Here is a 17,384-nt window from a genome sequence, read left to right on the forward strand (position 1 = left end):
ATTAGGATTATTAACTAATACCATAAATTATCATCGCACTGATCAAATTTCTTTTATCCATTAGGATTGACCAGCAACCCGATACCTAAACTTAATTTGTCTGAATCCGATCCGAAGATTGAAGGTACCAACGGATGCTCATTTGGATCTACAAAATTATCGGATTCGGATACTACACCGACCCGAATCCGTTCCGTCGTCAACCATGCGAGCGTCATATTTATTCTCTGGCTTCTGCTGCTACCCGACTCCGAAACTGACGTCGGGCGTGGTTTTCCTCGGTAAACTCCCCACCGCAACAACAATGCTGGGTGTCGTCGCAGCCGCTCTCCTCCTCGCCGGCCTCGTGGTTTTCCTCGTCAAATTCGCCACCGCAGATGGTCGATTCTGCAGTCCTGATTCAATCTTTCTTAGCCTTGCCCTTTTCTGAGAACTCACATCCTTTTTCACTTGTGTTTTCAGGGGATTTTACGTTGACATCGAGGGGTGCGCCGAAGTGCGATGAAGTGGAAGGCAAGGTGATTGCGACCGTAAATATATTTTGTTCTCTAATATCAGCCGACTTGTTTGTGGTGATGATGATTATTATTATTTTAAATGTTCGATTGGTTTTTGAGTGTGGGTGATGTTGGTTATTCTTAGGTTGTGTGGATTACGGGCGCAAGCCGTGGAATTGGTGAGTAGGATTTCTTTCTTTCTTTGTTAATTTACCTTATCTCTTTGTGGGAGGATTAGTGTTACCGGATGTACTCTCTCAACTTCATATGTTGATCGAGGAATAAGATAAAACCTTTGTGCTAGTATTTTCTTTTTTTCTATATAGTTTCGTTCCACTAATTAATTGCTTAAGATTTACCCTAATTACATGATTTAGTATATGCCTCTTTTATCCTTTATTCAAGGACAAAAGTCTTTCATAGAACCTGACTAAATGCTGATGTCCTAAAACAAAACATGAAAATTTTATCATTTAAAGAACTTAATGATGACGTAGCCAAATTAGAATTGTTGAATAAGGTATTTAACCTGTTTGATTCACAGAAATACTAAACTTCATACCGTACATCTGTCTGGTGGAACCTTTAATGTTATCTACAGCATATATTGAAGTTCCTATCGAGAAGTTACATGTATTTACTCTATGATAGATTTCTTATCAGGATTTCCAGATAAAACGAAATTGTATTTACTGTAGTGGACATTGACCTTTAAATTTTGAGGCAGTTGCCTGAAATTAGTTTCAACATTGTTGTCTGTCACGCTTATGAAGTTACTCCCAGATTCGTTGCATTCTGAATAAGAATCTTACATGACCATATGGTAAATAGTACTTTTATTGGCCAACATCTACTTGTATATTTTGGCATGGATGTAAGATGACAACTATTTCTCTGATTAGTACAAAAAATTTAGGGGAGACGAGATTTCACCTTTTTTTAAGGTAGTGCTAAAGATATTTTATGTGTGGTAATTAAATAATATGGTCTGATTTCATAGTTAGAAATACGGTAAGAATCTCATGATAATTTCATAAGCTCGTCTCATATTGATATTATTATTGTGTCTGATTTCCATGATATATCACCCTAAGTATATAGCAATCTACTTTGATACAAGAGACATAACATAGTTTTTTCACTTTAAGGGGAAATCCTTGCAAATCAATTCACCAATTTAGGAGCAAAGGTGATACTTTCTGCTCGTAATGCAGTGGAGCTTGAGCGGGTCAAATCTGAAATCATCAGTAAGTGTTCAGATATCATGTATTTATAACTTTTGGATTCCCTTTGACAAATAATAAAGCTAAATCCGGAAACAATCACACTATGATACTTGAACTGACCTTATGCTTTATCCATTCTTTTTGTATTAAGGTAAATATCCTGCTAGTAGAGTTGAAGTGTTGCCTATGGATTTGGCATCTGGTGAAGAATCTCTCAAAGAATCAGTATATAAGGCAGAATCTTTGTTTTCTAGTGCTGGAGTTGATTATATGGTCCACAATGCAGCCTTTGAACGACCTGTAAGGAAATATTGCCACGTCTTGTAGTGCTTATGCAGGGAATAATCCTTTTTCAAGCATGTATTAATAATTCAACTTATATTCTGAATTTCGGTGCATTGATATGTATTTAGCAATTGGCTTATCTATATTGTTGCAGAAAAGAAAAGCTTTGGATGAAACCGAGGAAGGACTTCGGGTATTACACAGTTGTCATATTTTCTCAATTTCCTGATGTCACTACGGAATGCCGTTACATTTGATTTTTGTTGTCATTTAGGCCACGATGAACATAAATGTCTTAGGGACAATAACTCTGACTCGCCTTCTGGCACCTTATATGCTTAAAAGAGGGAGAGGCCATTTTGTTGTGGTATGATGGATGGTGAATTTTGTTACTGGGATTAAAAACTTCTTGGTTTTGCTACCCCCTTGGTTTCTGATGATGGTTTACTTGTAGGTGAGTAGTGCAGCTGGAAAGTGTCCTTCACCAGGCCAAGCTTTATACTCTGCTTCCAAGCATGCTCTAAATGGATATTTCCATTCTCTACGTTCTGAGGTGTGTTATTCATATACTGCAATTTCGGGTGGAGACCTAGCATCTGTTGCCCAAGTTCTTAATCTAATTGACACAATCTCCTTGTGACGAAACAAAGCTGCTTACAGCTTCTATTTGTGCTGATTATATTATTACTATTATTAATAATATTATCAATTTTTGTTTTATGATTGTAGCTATGCCAGGAAGGGATTAAGGTGACCATTGTCTGCCCTGGGCCAATTGAAACATCAAAAACTTCTGAAACAAGTTCATCAGGAAAAAGTAGATCTTTGGAGGTTTGTTTGTGTTGTTCTGTTCCTTCCATTTGTGTGCTAGTGAAAATGTCTTCAAAAGCATAAGGATGAACTCTGTACAATACTATACTTTTTCATCATTGTAAGAAAATGCTTGTCATAAATTGTTTCTATAACTGAATCCCTGGTGCTTTGAAACTGGCTTTATTGAAACTGGATCATGTAAAGATTGTGTTGTCATTTGGAACAGTTGTAGTGTTTTCATAAAGTGGGGGTGGATTTGCATTAGTCTTCGTTATTATGAGGGTTTATGTAAAAATCTGTTCCAAGATTTAGGTACCAATAAAAAATTTAGGAATTAGTATGCAAGGTTCTCGTTGATGAACTTTTTAACTTCTTTAGATGACTTGTTTTATTGGACCATAATTTTTCTTCATTTGGTGCTTTTCATGTTTGATAGAAGCGTGTGTCAGCAGAAAGATGTGCTGAGCTGATAATTGTTGCCGCAACCCATGGGCTAAAGGAAGCCTGGATATCATATCAGGTAATTTCCTTGCTGACCTTTGGAAAGGGTTACTTTTGGTTTCTGTGAACCATGGGTTGTTTTTGTATCTTCAGACCAAGAAGTACTCTTTTTTGAAATGTAACTTCAAACATTCTGCTTAATACTGTTGGGGTCAGCTATTGAAGATATTTACGCTTTAATGAACTTTAAAAATTCCTGCCAGAGTTTTCTCTTGTTCCCTAGTTTTTACTTAATATTTATTTTTTTTTTCCTTCTTATTTGTACATTTTGACCAACCTTTGTGCTTTCTCATGCAGCCTGTGCTTTTTGTTATGTACTTGGTACAGTACATGCCGACCATTGGATATTGGTTTATGGACCTGGTATCATCGTTTACTCATCTAGATTTCGAATATGCTATTACCTTCACATTTTCCAGTCTTGTGCTGTTATTTACATTGTATTCTTAAAAAAAAAAAGATTCATTGCATTTGTAGTTCACCTACCAAGTCTCTTAGCTGACAGATAAAGCATTTATTGGAGGCCGCTACGTAAACTAATTTATATTAGTTTATACATTTGTAGTCAATCCACATATTTTGATGGAGGGCAACAAATATTCAGAACTGTTTCATATTTTGTTGTGCCTTTTTGTACTCTCCTAGTGTATTTCTAGATAAGTGTTCAAAGAGTTTAACTAAAATATAAACACGCTTACATAAGGTTTTATTTGATAATTCAAGTTGAATTAATATTATGAGAAGGATAAAATTATTTTAAAGAGTCTTCTTGACATAAAAAAATATATCATTTGGGTTTTTGAATTGTCTTTATTGGTTGAAGTTTACACAGTGTTTAACCTATTTTATGTGTGGGAATTTTTCTTTTCAAACCAGGTTCTGCTGTTTGTCCTTTATTGATCTTGTTGCAATAAATTTTTGCTTACACTCTCCTTCTGTTCTATACCTTCCATTGATAACGCTTATCTATGGGTTTTCATGTGGTGTCTTTTCTATATCTGTTGGGAGACCTATTCTTCCTTTCTGTATTGATCGGGAGACCCTTTCTTCATTGCTTATGGTTTATTTGATCACTGTTATTTTGCTTCCTTTAAGATAAACATATTCTGGTCTGATCTTTCTCATGGAGTATGAGTGAACATGTTCAATTAATATCTTGCACATTGTTGTCTTTTCTTTTTCATACAACAGGAATGGACATGCTTAATCTGCATATCATAATAGATCATTTTTAGTGAAGTCTTCATAGCTTGCAACACTAAATTAAACATAGTATGCATAACTGGTGCCTTGCTGGTTCTTTGGAGATGTGCAAGCTACAATAACAGATATTTTCTTATATATTTTCGGTAATTTGTATGTTATGGAATAGATCAAAATCTTCGTAAGAACTCAAACGGGACGTTACCGATCTAATTAGAGTTGTTACTCTGTTTCTGACTTCAATACCTGCTGGAAATGCTGCATTTTGTTTTTCTATCAAATTACCCCAAAATAGATTTCAATGCATCTCTATGTGCTCAATTGTGTAGCTAGAAACTTTCAAGCTTCCTCGGTTGGGAAAAAGATCAACAAATTACTTTCTGGTTCAAAAAATACTGGACAACAAGGCAACTCATGAACTTCAATATTTTCATTTGTTTGGTTCTCCGATTCCATCATGGCTATTTCTCCCCATTTGGTGACCATCCGTTTAGTATCTGATCCAAATTTCTACTCTTTTTCCATCTAATTTTCCTGAACCAACTATTATGATTTTTTTATATTCAACATGTTATCAGACGAGGAAATGAATCTTAAGCTTGATACTGTATCTTGAGATTTTAACAGAAAAATAGACCTTGAATTGGTTGTACAATAGAGTGAGAAACATGGTTACTATCCTTGAATCTGTTCAAGCTCTTAGCCATAAGTGTCACTGTTGCTTCTGATTCTAAATCTACCAATTTCTTCTAGGATCTCATTTTCATCTGAGCTAGTAAATCATGTTTATGTAAAAAAGGTTCAATGTTGACAACTAATGGATATTTTACAATGTAATTGACTTTAGTTCCTCATATTACTTTTCTGGTATTGCCTGGAATGTGTTACCTTCACAAAAAGTTAAACCACAAGATGTAATTTGATGAGATGTGAAGTATGAATTGAATTACATTGAATGACTCTGATATCCACAATCCCCATGGTTATCCTTCTCTCTAATGCTGTCAGATTCATTTTTGATGTTGAAGAACTTTGTCGCTAACAGATTATTTCAACAAATGCAATTGCCATCATGTATGGACATGCAGTACATGACCCTTGCATTCGGCAAAGCAACATTAACTCGTTCATTTTTTGAGCTATAAGTTGATTTTCACCTGATTGTTTGATCATTTTGGACTTGGTAATTGTAGATATCCTTTCTGTTACTTTCTCAGATTGGGAAAGATCCACATAATCGTGTATCGTTTGTATATCTATAATCTTCTTTTCCATTAGGGTTCTTCAAATACTTTGGTTAGCCCATGTATACAATGATAGAATCTTACTTATCACTCATGTCCATTTCTTCACATTTCAGTAACTTAAGTACCCTTTGTTAATAACAATGAACTAGTTAAAGCTAGAGGATAACAATAATGTGGATCACAATCTTTAGTTAGTGACTTGGGTCAATATTCTTAATTTGTTACTCGAGAATAGTCTGATGAAAGATGCATGCAAGATCTACACTATTTGGCATTTTCCAATCGGCCACTATAATTGTCTTTTCCTTGCATGTCGGATCACTGTGAAGTTATAAAACTAATTTTTTGGCGGCTATTTGTATATTAGAATTGAAAGCAAAACTAATTTTTTGGAACACAAAGGTTTGGAAAAAAAAAACATATGGCGCAGGTGTCCTAGAAAAATTGTTCGTCAGTTGGCACTTTGAAATTAATGTTGTCAAATGCAGCCCTAGAGTGTATTCAAAAACTTGCTTTTGTAAGGTTTTACATAATTATGGTTTAGTATAAATTGTGAATCAGTTGGCTATTACTGCCTTCCAAATATGGTCTAGAGAAGGAACCAAAAATCATCATCATGATTCACTTGCTATTTTATGCATCAGATGCTGTAGAAAATTTTGAGGTCTAATTTCTTCTTGATTTACTGGTCTCCTAGATTGGTGCAAACCGGCTGGATGCGGCAGCAAGCAAGAGAAGCGCATACAGTTGGAGTTTGCTGTTTGGTCATAAGAAATCAGCATGATGTTGTCTCCGCTTCACGAGTCAGATTCTTGAAGATTGAGGAGCATGGACAAAGCAAATTGCATTAGATCCAGTAACTCGTTGTTTTGCCAGAATTGTGTGCTTGTTCTCCCGAATTAAGAAATCATACGTCTGTATGATCAGAACAATGACATCGAAATGTTCTAAGGTCTAAAATCATGCACCGTCTGAAGGTCCAAATCATGTAGGCTTTTGTAACAATGTTATAAGTTGAGTGAGTCCCACAGAATTTGCAAGTAATTAGCAAGTCATTATTGTAGTTTGCAGTCCGACGGTAATAGCTTATGGGAATTTTTGAGGTACAATTAAAAAAAAAAAGAAAAAAGGACCCAATTTATAAGTAATACTTGATGTGAGAAGCTATACGCAAAAGAAGAAAGTATAATTGCTGTGTCATAAACTTCTCTAATACACTGCATATTTTACAATGAAATGGAAAATGGAGATCTGTTAGCAATTTCTTGTGAGTAATGAATGATGTGTTTCTTTCTGTGACATCTCCAAATTATGATGGTTCTAAGAATCCACATTACAAAAGATGAGAAGAAATGCCCCTTTGCCACACTTTTGACCTCAGAATGATCTTTGATTTGACAAGTTGTCGAAACATGATTCATGTGCCGACAAGAACAAAATATACTTGCAATCGGAACAAACAAAATCGATGCCTGATGAGATTACAACTCAGTATTGCATGCATGATCTCATAAAATCTCTTCAGGAGTTCAGGAAATGGTTTACGAGCTAGAGAGCATTCTCCATACAGCATTACTGATACGGGAGGATTAAAACCTTGAAATCAATCAGTCTCTTGATACTTGCAGGTGTTCTCAGAAGCCATCATCATCGGGGTGGGATTCTGAAACAACAGATTGTTCCGTCAATGTGACAGCAAACTTTTCAGGAAAAATGGCTCATAAATCTCATTCAAGATCTTCAACCTGGTTGGCTATCTATCAGGACGTTACCTAGGCACACTTTATTATTGTTTGAAGCATATGAATTCATCCTTGTTTCGTCGGACAATAACCATGTATTAACGAACTCTTTTTGGGATGAAGACTGTTGTGGTCCTCCAAGCATGTCAAAATTGATCTGAAGACTGAATTGGTGTTCATTAAAAAAAAATTTAAGCTTTGTGTTGAACTTTCAAATCACAATATGGAATTCAGTTGGATTTTGTCGTCAAAGGGGGCCTTTTTTAAAAGATGAATTTCCTTCCAACAAGTCAAAAGAGAATCCACTCCACTCCACTGATACTAAAAAAGAATCCAAAACAGGAATACATAGTACCTCCAACTAGTGAAAATAAGAGTAATCCTGTGACCTATGTATGGCAATAGGAGAGGATCCACGTTGATGTAAAGCATGAGGCCAACATTGTGTACTTTTCCAAAGTTGACGTCTTGTTAGTCTCCAACAGGCCTACGATTGCGACATGAATGTCCCCAAAAAGAAGAGCAGATAGATTACTGCTTGCTCGCACACAAATGAGAGACTTGGATCGATCTGATTTTTGACGAATTACTACTCATTTTGGGCGCTTTCATGTCAAAGCTTCCCTAGTGGCCTACAAAAGCAAAAAATGATCATGACTGCTAAAGCAAAGTACAGCAATAATTTAGATGGAAAAAAGAACTCTCGTGTTCTCTTCTGTGTTCACACGTTCTATCCAAGCTACCCTCTGTTTCGATCTGATTTACGCACCAAGCTTCTTATTTAAGCCTGTCTTCCTCCCGCACAGCCACAGGTTTTGCTAGTTGTCGAAGTATGTTGTTATTGCTCTCAGTAATGTCTGTTCTCCTTAATTCCCTGAGAGCTGTAGTTGTTGCTAAATCCATTGGTGTCCTTTTTGCTAAATCCCTCGGAACTAAAGCTTTTGCTGAAATCTCTCTTAACTGTAAATCCAGTGAGGGAAGTTTTTATTGCTGATATGTTTATTTGTTTCTTTTTTATTTTTGCATGATCCAAGGGATGAGTAGTTCTAGAGAAGTAGTATTCTCGTAGGGAAACATTCTATTGATGGGTTATATTGTTTGCATGAGTTCAGGGATGGATGGATGGACGGCTCCTTCCCTCAGAACTAGAGTCATTCCTACTAAAACCCTCCCTACATCATCTTAAATCAACATTAATCATGTTGTCAATCTTCCTTATGGCTGGCTGCATGTCCCTCAAAATTCTAGCTAGCTCACTTTCTCCACACTCTTCTTCAACATGTGGCCAAGTGCAACTCGACCACCAGCAGCTGGCATCGAGCGACAAGTGATTGGTCGGGTCGGGCAAGGAAGAAGCAGCAGTGGAATGCTTTAACAAAAGCTTTATCTAAATCCCACTAAATGTGGACCACAGCAACATCTGCATGTCTGATTCAAAAGGCACATAAGCCACTTCTTTTACCACACGCTAAAGCCCACCATCGTTGCTGAGAAGACCATGCCTTGCCCTTTTCCCTGATGTCACTCGGTTGTAGCCACTAATGAGCTCAAACAATTCTTTTGTCCGAATGCAAATGATGTGTTAAGATAACAAACACCGCACATGTCGAAGAAGACAAAAGAGGAGTTGCAAATTCACGGGTCATGTCATTATTCCATGGAATTTGATCCTTGCTCATGTTCATTTGAAGAACAAGAGCTGCTGCATCTTGGAGGTTCAGTTCAGTTCAGTTTCTAGTGGAATATGATGCTTGCAAGAGATTTTGTTTATATATATATATATATTCGTATGAAGCTAGATGGAATAGTATTTTATTCCAACCACAGGAACCTGCTTTTCGGCTCCTACATCCAATCTAAACTGCAAAAATGGAGATGAAAGCCCAAAAACTTGCAGGGAAAAAATCACAACAGATACTTCAGAGTTCAAACATAAGAGGATGGGAATAAGGATCTTAAGAAAGAGAGTAATCAGAGAAGGAGATTCGAAGAAGATCAACCTGGTTCTAAGGTTTCCAAGCACAAGCCCACACCACTGGTTGCTGCTTCCACGTCAAGTAGAGGCCTGAGGCATCTCCTTCGGCCGGCATGAGCGACCACCCTCCCCGATACCTCTTCAGCAACGCCTTCAGATCGTCGACGACATCGTCGCTGAAGCTGTTGGATGAGAAGGCCTCGATTAGTCTTCGGCACCACTGGCTCCCTTTCTCCCTCCTCTCACAGTCTCCAACCCCATCACCATCACAAGCGAGAACTCTAAGAATACTCCTGGAGCACTCCCTTTCCAGTGCCAATCTCTCGTTGCTGGTGGGCGGAAAGCTCTCCTCGAGCGTCTCCAAGTACGTGGTGTAGAACCGCAAGCACTCGTCGAAGCACACGGCAAACTCGCCGCTGCAACTGGTGAAGTCAGCCTCTTCCTCCACCACGGTGACCACCCGAGGGCGTAACGTGCGCAGCATACGTATGAAGGCTTGCCTCTGTTCGACGCCCACACGTCGCAGGGCCCCGATGCAGTTCACTGCGACGGCCTCCCCCTCTCGCAACCCTAATTCCTCTTCTCTCAGCTCGTCTAGCCTCGACAAATCACGTATCACATGGAACTCAAATGGCACTCCCATCAACCTCGCAAACCTCCCCATTCTCTGCCCTATCTCGTCCATGACGAATCCGCCGACGCCGGCCGTCGCAACCACTGTCAGCCTCAAGTGCGGACTATCGTCGTTTCGGGTGGCCAAGGCCTCCAGTAACGTCGGCCATTGAGTGCAGTAGGTGTTGCTGATATCGATTATGTGAAGCTTGGCTTCTCCTTCCAAAGCCTCCAAGATTGCGCCATTGGATGCTGCGTGACCGAACGTTGTCCAAGGGCTTACCTCTTGAAACTGGAGGATGACCTTCCTCGTGGACTCAAAAGAGTGGCTCATCTCTGCCACCGAGAGGGACGTCTTGTAGCAACGCTCTCCCGACTCAGTTGCTTTGCAGAAGAGAGCTTGCAGGAAATACGATGCAAGCTTCTGCTCGCAATCTCCGTAGGGAGATGCGAGCTCATTCAACATCCACAACAGGCGATGAATCTTACCTGAATCTTTCTCGGATATGGCCCTCGCACACTCCCGAAGGAGTTCCGCGGCCCACTTCTCGGTGGCATCCGGATCGTCGAGCTCCAGCAAGCAGCTAGCAGATGCCTGACGGTGGCGAGGATGTGGATTCTGCATTGTTATCTGATCGATCAGATGACTGATTCCTGGGGATCATGCAATAAGAAGGTGGCTATGGAGAGTGAACTGGGATATCCATGTGAAGGTTTCATGTCTTGGGGAAAAAGATAGATAGAAATGAAATGACAGGATAAGCTAAGTTCATCACCCGATCTGTATGGAGCAAATCCTATTTTAATCAAGTCATTGTCATGATGACAATCCAACAGTGTGTCTGCTTATCGACTTCAGATTCGAAGGTAAACGATCGATAGTAGCAAGTGATGTCTCATCATTATTAATCTCATGACAAGTAATTGCCAGCTTCGCATATAAAAGAAGCTACAACATCGTAATTATTACTGGTTAGCAACTGTATGAAGTTTGTAGTGTCGCATTATTTGCAGAAATGATGAAACTGTGGATGATGCAGTTCATTAAAATTCTTATGCAATAGCATCTCACCTGCAGCATCTTGTTCATCGTCTTTTGTGGGAAGCTGTGGCGTTTCTGTTTGGATCGAGCAGCTATGTGGCATTCACACATAAGGCAAAAGCATCTCTACGCAGGCTCAAAGCATTGGCCACCTGCGGAATCCATCTTTTTGTTGGTTAAAGTTCTTATCTTTTATGCGCACCAGAGAGGAAAAGATATATATATTATTTTCAGATGTTAGCTCAAATCCATTTAAAGTTACATCGATCCTTCTTAGGTCCTCAAACCTAGCAATAGAAACGTATGCAGAGAAGCAATCAAAAGATGTCGCTATCTATGCTCTTGTAATCTTCTTCAGGTTTTATGTCTTGTCCAAACGATGTTTTCAAGTAGATGGAGCTGAGACAAATTAAATAAATGCAAACAAGCAAACGAAGCCATCAAAAGACTGACAAAGCCAAAGTGCAAAGGTATCTCAACATTAGTTGTTCGAGTGATGAAGCTTCAGAAAAGGACAAGACCAAACCTCTTTTGCTTCCTTCTGCCATTAAATTTTTGATCTCACAAAGATCACATCTTGGGAGGAAGGAGAGACCGCTACCATGTTGAGCATGCAAGAAACATCCTGCAATTAATTGCACCGCGGCAACCATCATCTCTCACTGTGGCAGGAGCTACATTACCTAAGTGCTGCTGGTGGCAATCTAAAGGCTTGGCACTGCTCTTGCCACGGATGCTTTGTTTGGCGCACCAGGTTTATAATGCCCATTACCGCTGATCAAAAGAAATAGTTTTAGTGACCTAGAAAGGGTGATAGAGTGAGAAACCTATAAGCATGGTAAAATATGCATGAAAATTTTTTTATGTTAAGATTAAAATTAAATAATAATAGATCAAATTTATAATACATATCTTTTAATACTATCGGAAAATAACTTTATTAGATTGGTAAGCACACCATATTTGGATATGAAAATCTCTATAGATTTGAACTAAAGTCTCTTTCTCCTCTTTTCCTATCTGAAAATGGATGGCAACCGCCCGTACTTGAATCAAATGACAGTTTTGATCTTATATATTTTATTAATACCTTTTATCATTTTGATAATTCTGTCAGCAAAAAAGTCATAATTACACAGTTTAGCAAAATTATAGTTTTATCCTTATAAAATTAAGAATTTTTTATTTATATCCTTAATTATAAAATTGATCAATATGATTTATTTTAATTGTAATGAGTTTAGTTCTTTCGATAACGGTTGATAGTGCAAGTGAGTTTAGTTCTTTTGACAATGATTGGTAGTGCAAGATAAGTTTAGTTCTTTTGACTAGCGATCACGTGCTCATTCTCACAAGCATGTGAATGGTTGTTGTCTTTGTCGCTACTGTTAAGAACGAGTCAGCACTAAGAAAGGGGGTGTTAGGAATGATTCAATACTAAGAGAGGGGGGTGAATTAGTGCAGTAGTAAAAACGTTGATTTCGTAAATCTTTCGTTTCGATTAAACCTGTTTCAGAAAGATATTAACTTGAAAACATAAGGGAGCATAGTGAAAGCAATAAGAAAGTAAAACAGTTTGTAGTAAAGGTAAATTGCTTAAAAGAAAATGTAAACTGATTTTATAGTGGTTCGGTCGTCGTGACCTACATCCACTCCCGATTCCTCTTCCGTCGATGCCACCGGCATCCACTAATGGTCTTCCTTCAATGGGCGAAGACCAACTACCCTTTTATACCCCTCTTCTCTTTTCACAGGTTTAGGAGATAACCTTTTACAAGCACTTACTCCTCTCTAAACAGAATTCTAAATTTAAGCTAGAGAAGGGGATCTCTCAAGTAATTTCTACAGCGTTTTCTCACTTTAAGTTCTCTATGCTTGTGTAAGTTAACCAGGGATGAGAGGGGCATTTATAGGCTTCAAGTGGATTCAAACTTAGAGTTTAAAAAGATCTCATCCTGGGTTTCTTGAGTCCTTGCGGTACCACCGCTTGTAGCATTGACACTAGGCGGTACTACCGCCCAGTCTGACGGTACCACCGTTTAGAAGTCTATGTCTAGGTAGTACCACCGCTTGACACTATCACTAGGCGGTACCACTGTCTGATATTGTCTCGGAGATTGTGCCATAATGGTACCACATATTGGGTAATTGTTTGGGCCTTTCACTTGGCCCAACACAGTCCATACATATGTTAGGATCAAAAGCAACACTAAGAGGGGGGGGGGGGGTTTGAATTAGTGCAGCGAAAAACTTTTCCGATTTCAGAAAAATATTTGTTTCGATTAAAACTGATTCCAATGAAAATAGTTTCGATGTAATCCATTTTGGAGAGAATATAAACTTGAAAGCTTTCGTAAAAGTGCAAGAGAGGACTAAGGAGATTTGCAGTAATATAAATTGCACAAATGAAAAGCAAACCAAAATTTAGAATGGTTCGGTCAATGTGACCTACATCCACTTTCGGATTCCTCCTCCGACAAGGTCTTCGGTGTCCTCTAAAGGCCTTCCTTCAATAGGCGAAGGCCAACCACCTTTTACAGCTCTTTCTCCTTTTGCCGGGTTTAGGAGACAACCCTTACAAGTCTTACTCCTCTTTCTCGGAGGAGGAGAACTCATTCACTTTTACAATACTTTAAGGCTCGAGAACTCAAGTTTATGTTAATAGCTTTTGTGCCCTTTTATGTAGAAAAGGGTGGGATTTTTATAGGCCCCAATGACTTTCAAAAATGGAGCCAAAAAGTGTCTCATCCCAGATTTTCAAGGTACTAGCGGTACCACTATCATTACTGGGCGGTACTACCGCTTGACACATGACATTGGGTGGTACTACCGCTTGATAGAGCTCAGAGACCGATCTTTGGCGGTACCATCGCTGGCAGCATTTACTGCTGATGGTACCACCATTGGCAGCATTTATTAACGATGGTACTACCTCCTAGTGTGGGTGGTACCACTGCTAGTCATAGGTGCCCAACAAGCCAATCACGTGAGTGATGGCACGTGTAACTTGATACAGAATCTTTTTGCTTATTATATTTTGGCATATATCACTTTATAACTATTGCATATATGCATATATATATATATATATTATGATGTCCTTGGATTTGTGCAATGGGAATCGGATCGTGATGATATCACGATAATAAGATTGATTCACCTTTAAACACAGATCCTAAATAATCTCGGTCATAGGTTACTCGAGAGGGACATCATGATAACCGGACAGACTGATATGCTGTATACCCGTCCATATGATGGATGCAGCTGGTCTCATAGCTGCTCGTGTAGGGACACTAGGGATACAGTACATGTGCTTATTGGAGAATGAGTTCACTAATTGATCCGCTTACGGAATGCTGGATGGTTGATGATGCCTTATAGTCAGACAACGATTCTGTAGTCCTAGTGGTGTATCTGGTCCTTAGATTTAGACACCAAGAATGTCCTGTATGAGTTCTCCACTCTTTGATACCATACTTATAGGTTTAGTTGTCCCAGATCTAGTACAGCTGGCCATTGGGAGTGGTAGTCGACCTTACGAGGGCTATTGAGTGTCGATAGATGATTATCCACTCTCGGCGTCATGAGAGGAATATCCCATGTGTTCTTGCTCAAACAAATCCCTAGCCAGGGTCATTCGGATTGAGAGAGAAAGAGTTCTCTGGAAGAATCCGATTAGAGCGAGACTCGAGTAGAAACCATATGGGTCTGGCAGCACCATGCTCGATATACGGTTTCTAGGATATTAGATGGATGAGGGACTATAGGTACACGGTAACTGAGGATAGACAGGTCCAATGGATTGGATTCCCCTGTATCATCTGGGGACTACGGCGTAGTGGCCTAGTACGTTTGTAGTTGATGAGTCAAGTGAATTATTATAGAGATAATAATTCACTGAGTTAGAAGGAGTTCTGACAGGTTTGACTCAAGGCCAGCTCGATATTGAGCCTAGAGGGTCACACACATATGGTAGGCATTGTGATAAGTAGAGGTTCGGATATGAGATATCCGACGGAGCTCTTGTCTTATTGGATATCCAATAAGCTCCTGAATTATTGGATCCCATGGACGAGATCCAATAAGAGCCCATGAGAGATTATTGGATAGAGATCCACTAATCTAAAAAGCTTGGGTTATTGGATGCAGATCCAATACCCACTAGGCGAGGATCCATTAGGGTTTGACAGGGGACCTCTATAAATAGGAGGGATTCAGAGCCTCATAGGCTAGAGTCTTTGCTTGCCTCTCTTATTCTCCTCCCCCTCTCCACCTCAGAGCAGGCCTGGAGTTTTGAGGAGCGTCGTCGCAGCTCTACTATGTGGATCACTATTAGAGAGGAGGATGCTTGACCTCCTTCACCCTCTCCTAAAGATCTGTAAGGAAACAGGGATATACGATCTCCCTAGGTAACACAATCTACTCTATACGCAGTTTTAAGTTTCGCGGATTTTGTGCACCAATCTTCGCACGACGATGAACATCTCTTTGGGAATTGGGGATTTTGTTTTCTTATTCTTCCACTGCGCATGTGATGTCACCCCCAAGATTTCCCAACAACCACCACCCAGACCACCTAGGAGACTAAGTCTCCCAAGAGGTGTCACCGCCGGCTAGGCTTTTAGGTGATGAATGGGCTGCTCAATCCAGCCCAATTTAGCCTTGTTAAGGGCCCAATTGGCCCCTAATTAACTTAGTGGGATTACCTCTCAATTCTAACTTAATCTGCTATCTAACTATAATTACTAAGACATAATCTAAGGCACTATTGTTCCGGTACGTCAATTGCTCTTCCGGTAAGCTTCCAACGAACTTCCGACAAACATCCGACGCTCGACAATATTCCGACGGACTCCCAGCAAGCTCCTGGACTTTACGATGATCTTCTTGGCGAGTTTCGATGAGCTTCTTTGGCAAGCTCCTAGACTTCTCGGTTGGTTCCAACAGAACTTCCGACGAACGTCCGGACTTCTGACGAACTCTTAAACTCCCAACGAGATCTCGATCTTGACTCTGGCACAACATCTGCTTTATGTCTTACTGCTATCATAGTTAATTTTGCATATTTTTCTCAACATATAGATTAGATTAAACAATTTACAATTGACTTCATCATTAAAATCCGAGATTCAACAATCTCTCTCTTTTTTATGATGACAATCAATTGATGACGGAGTTAACCTTAACTCCCCCTATCTATATGCCATACTTGAGAAAATACATTCTTGAGTTCAAGGCCTTTGAATTCAAGAAACAAACTGATAAGATAAATTCATTAAACTTATCAACATGCACATCATGATTCCTATCATGATCTAACATTCTCAAAATGATGTCAAGGCATGACATCCATTTTCAAGTATGATATTTCAAATATGAAAGATGACAAAGATAGCAATTTATCATTCTATGGCAAGATATCAATTGTAAAATTATAAGTTAAGCTCTAGATATCATAATAAAAGAAATTTATTAAGCAAACATTTCAAATATATATGATGAAATACATTACATCCATTTGTCATCAATTTATCACATTTTGGTATTATTTCTCCCCCTTTATCATGAACAAAAAGAGAACAATTCAACAATGCAAGTGTGGTAAAAATTCAAGCAAGTTTCACACTCAAAAGTTATTATCATTAAATGTTATCAACATTTAAAAATTCACGAATAAAACTTCATAGTGAGAAGAGCATTATATCAAATCCATTTCACATAAAAAATTCATAAGAGTAAAATCCGTGAGAGATGCATTTGTCAATGACTTCCATGTATTAAACATTAAGATATTTAAATGTATAAATTCTTCATGTATTTATAAAATATTTCGTCATAGCCTTTCAACACTACTTGCATGATGTAATATCATTAGTGTTTATAGCACTCAAAAGTTAAGAATTCGATATTACATCATGAATGATTAAAATTTCTCAATAATAGAGATCATAATTATTATAAAAAATTTCAGCATCAAGGTAAACACAATATTACATCATTGTATGATAACATGCTCATCATTTAAAGAGATCACAACATCATAGAAATTTTCAGCATCAAAGTAAAGAATTTCAACATCAAAGTAAATAGCATTTTAAGTTTACAACATCAAGGTAAACAATTTTTAGCATCATAAGAGAAGAAGATTTAAGTGAGTGATCCAAAGAATCAAGAAAGTCCGAAAACGAAATTTAGCAAATTCATGCATTCGGACAAATTAACATTCTTAATTCTCTTC

At 38.5% G+C, this 17,384-nt stretch overlaps 2 protein-coding genes across 2 annotated transcripts; one reads left to right on the forward strand and one right to left on the reverse strand.

Annotated features, from left to right (window-relative positions):
* Positions 1–262: 262 nt before the first annotated feature.
* Positions 263–6,920, forward strand: LOC135615196 (uncharacterized). Its single transcript, XM_065113367.1, has 12 exons — positions 263–380; positions 463–518; positions 643–676; positions 1,646–1,744; positions 1,875–2,023; positions 2,163–2,201; positions 2,283–2,375; positions 2,463–2,561; positions 2,738–2,839; positions 3,258–3,341; positions 3,620–3,685; positions 6,470–6,920. Exons 1-12 carry the CDS (start codon positions 305–307, stop codon positions 6,554–6,556), a joined length of 984 nt encoding a protein of 327 aa, XP_064969439.1. The 5' UTR covers positions 263–304; the 3' UTR covers positions 6,557–6,920.
* A 2,487-nt stretch (positions 6,921–9,407) lies between these two features.
* Positions 9,408–10,726, reverse strand: LOC135613909 (protein SHORT-ROOT-like). The gene has a single exon (XM_065110921.1). The coding sequence runs from the start codon at positions 10,724–10,726 to the stop codon at positions 9,521–9,523; it is 1,206 nt and encodes a 401-aa protein (XP_064966993.1). The 3' UTR covers positions 9,408–9,520.
* Between the last annotated feature and the right edge of the window lie 6,658 nt (positions 10,727–17,384).

Source organism: Musa acuminata, chromosome BXJ2-6, assembly GCF_036884655.1.
Source record: "Musa acuminata AAA Group cultivar baxijiao chromosome BXJ2-6, Cavendish_Baxijiao_AAA, whole genome shotgun sequence".
NCBI classification, from domain to species: Eukaryota; Viridiplantae; Streptophyta; class Magnoliopsida; order Zingiberales; family Musaceae; genus Musa; species Musa acuminata.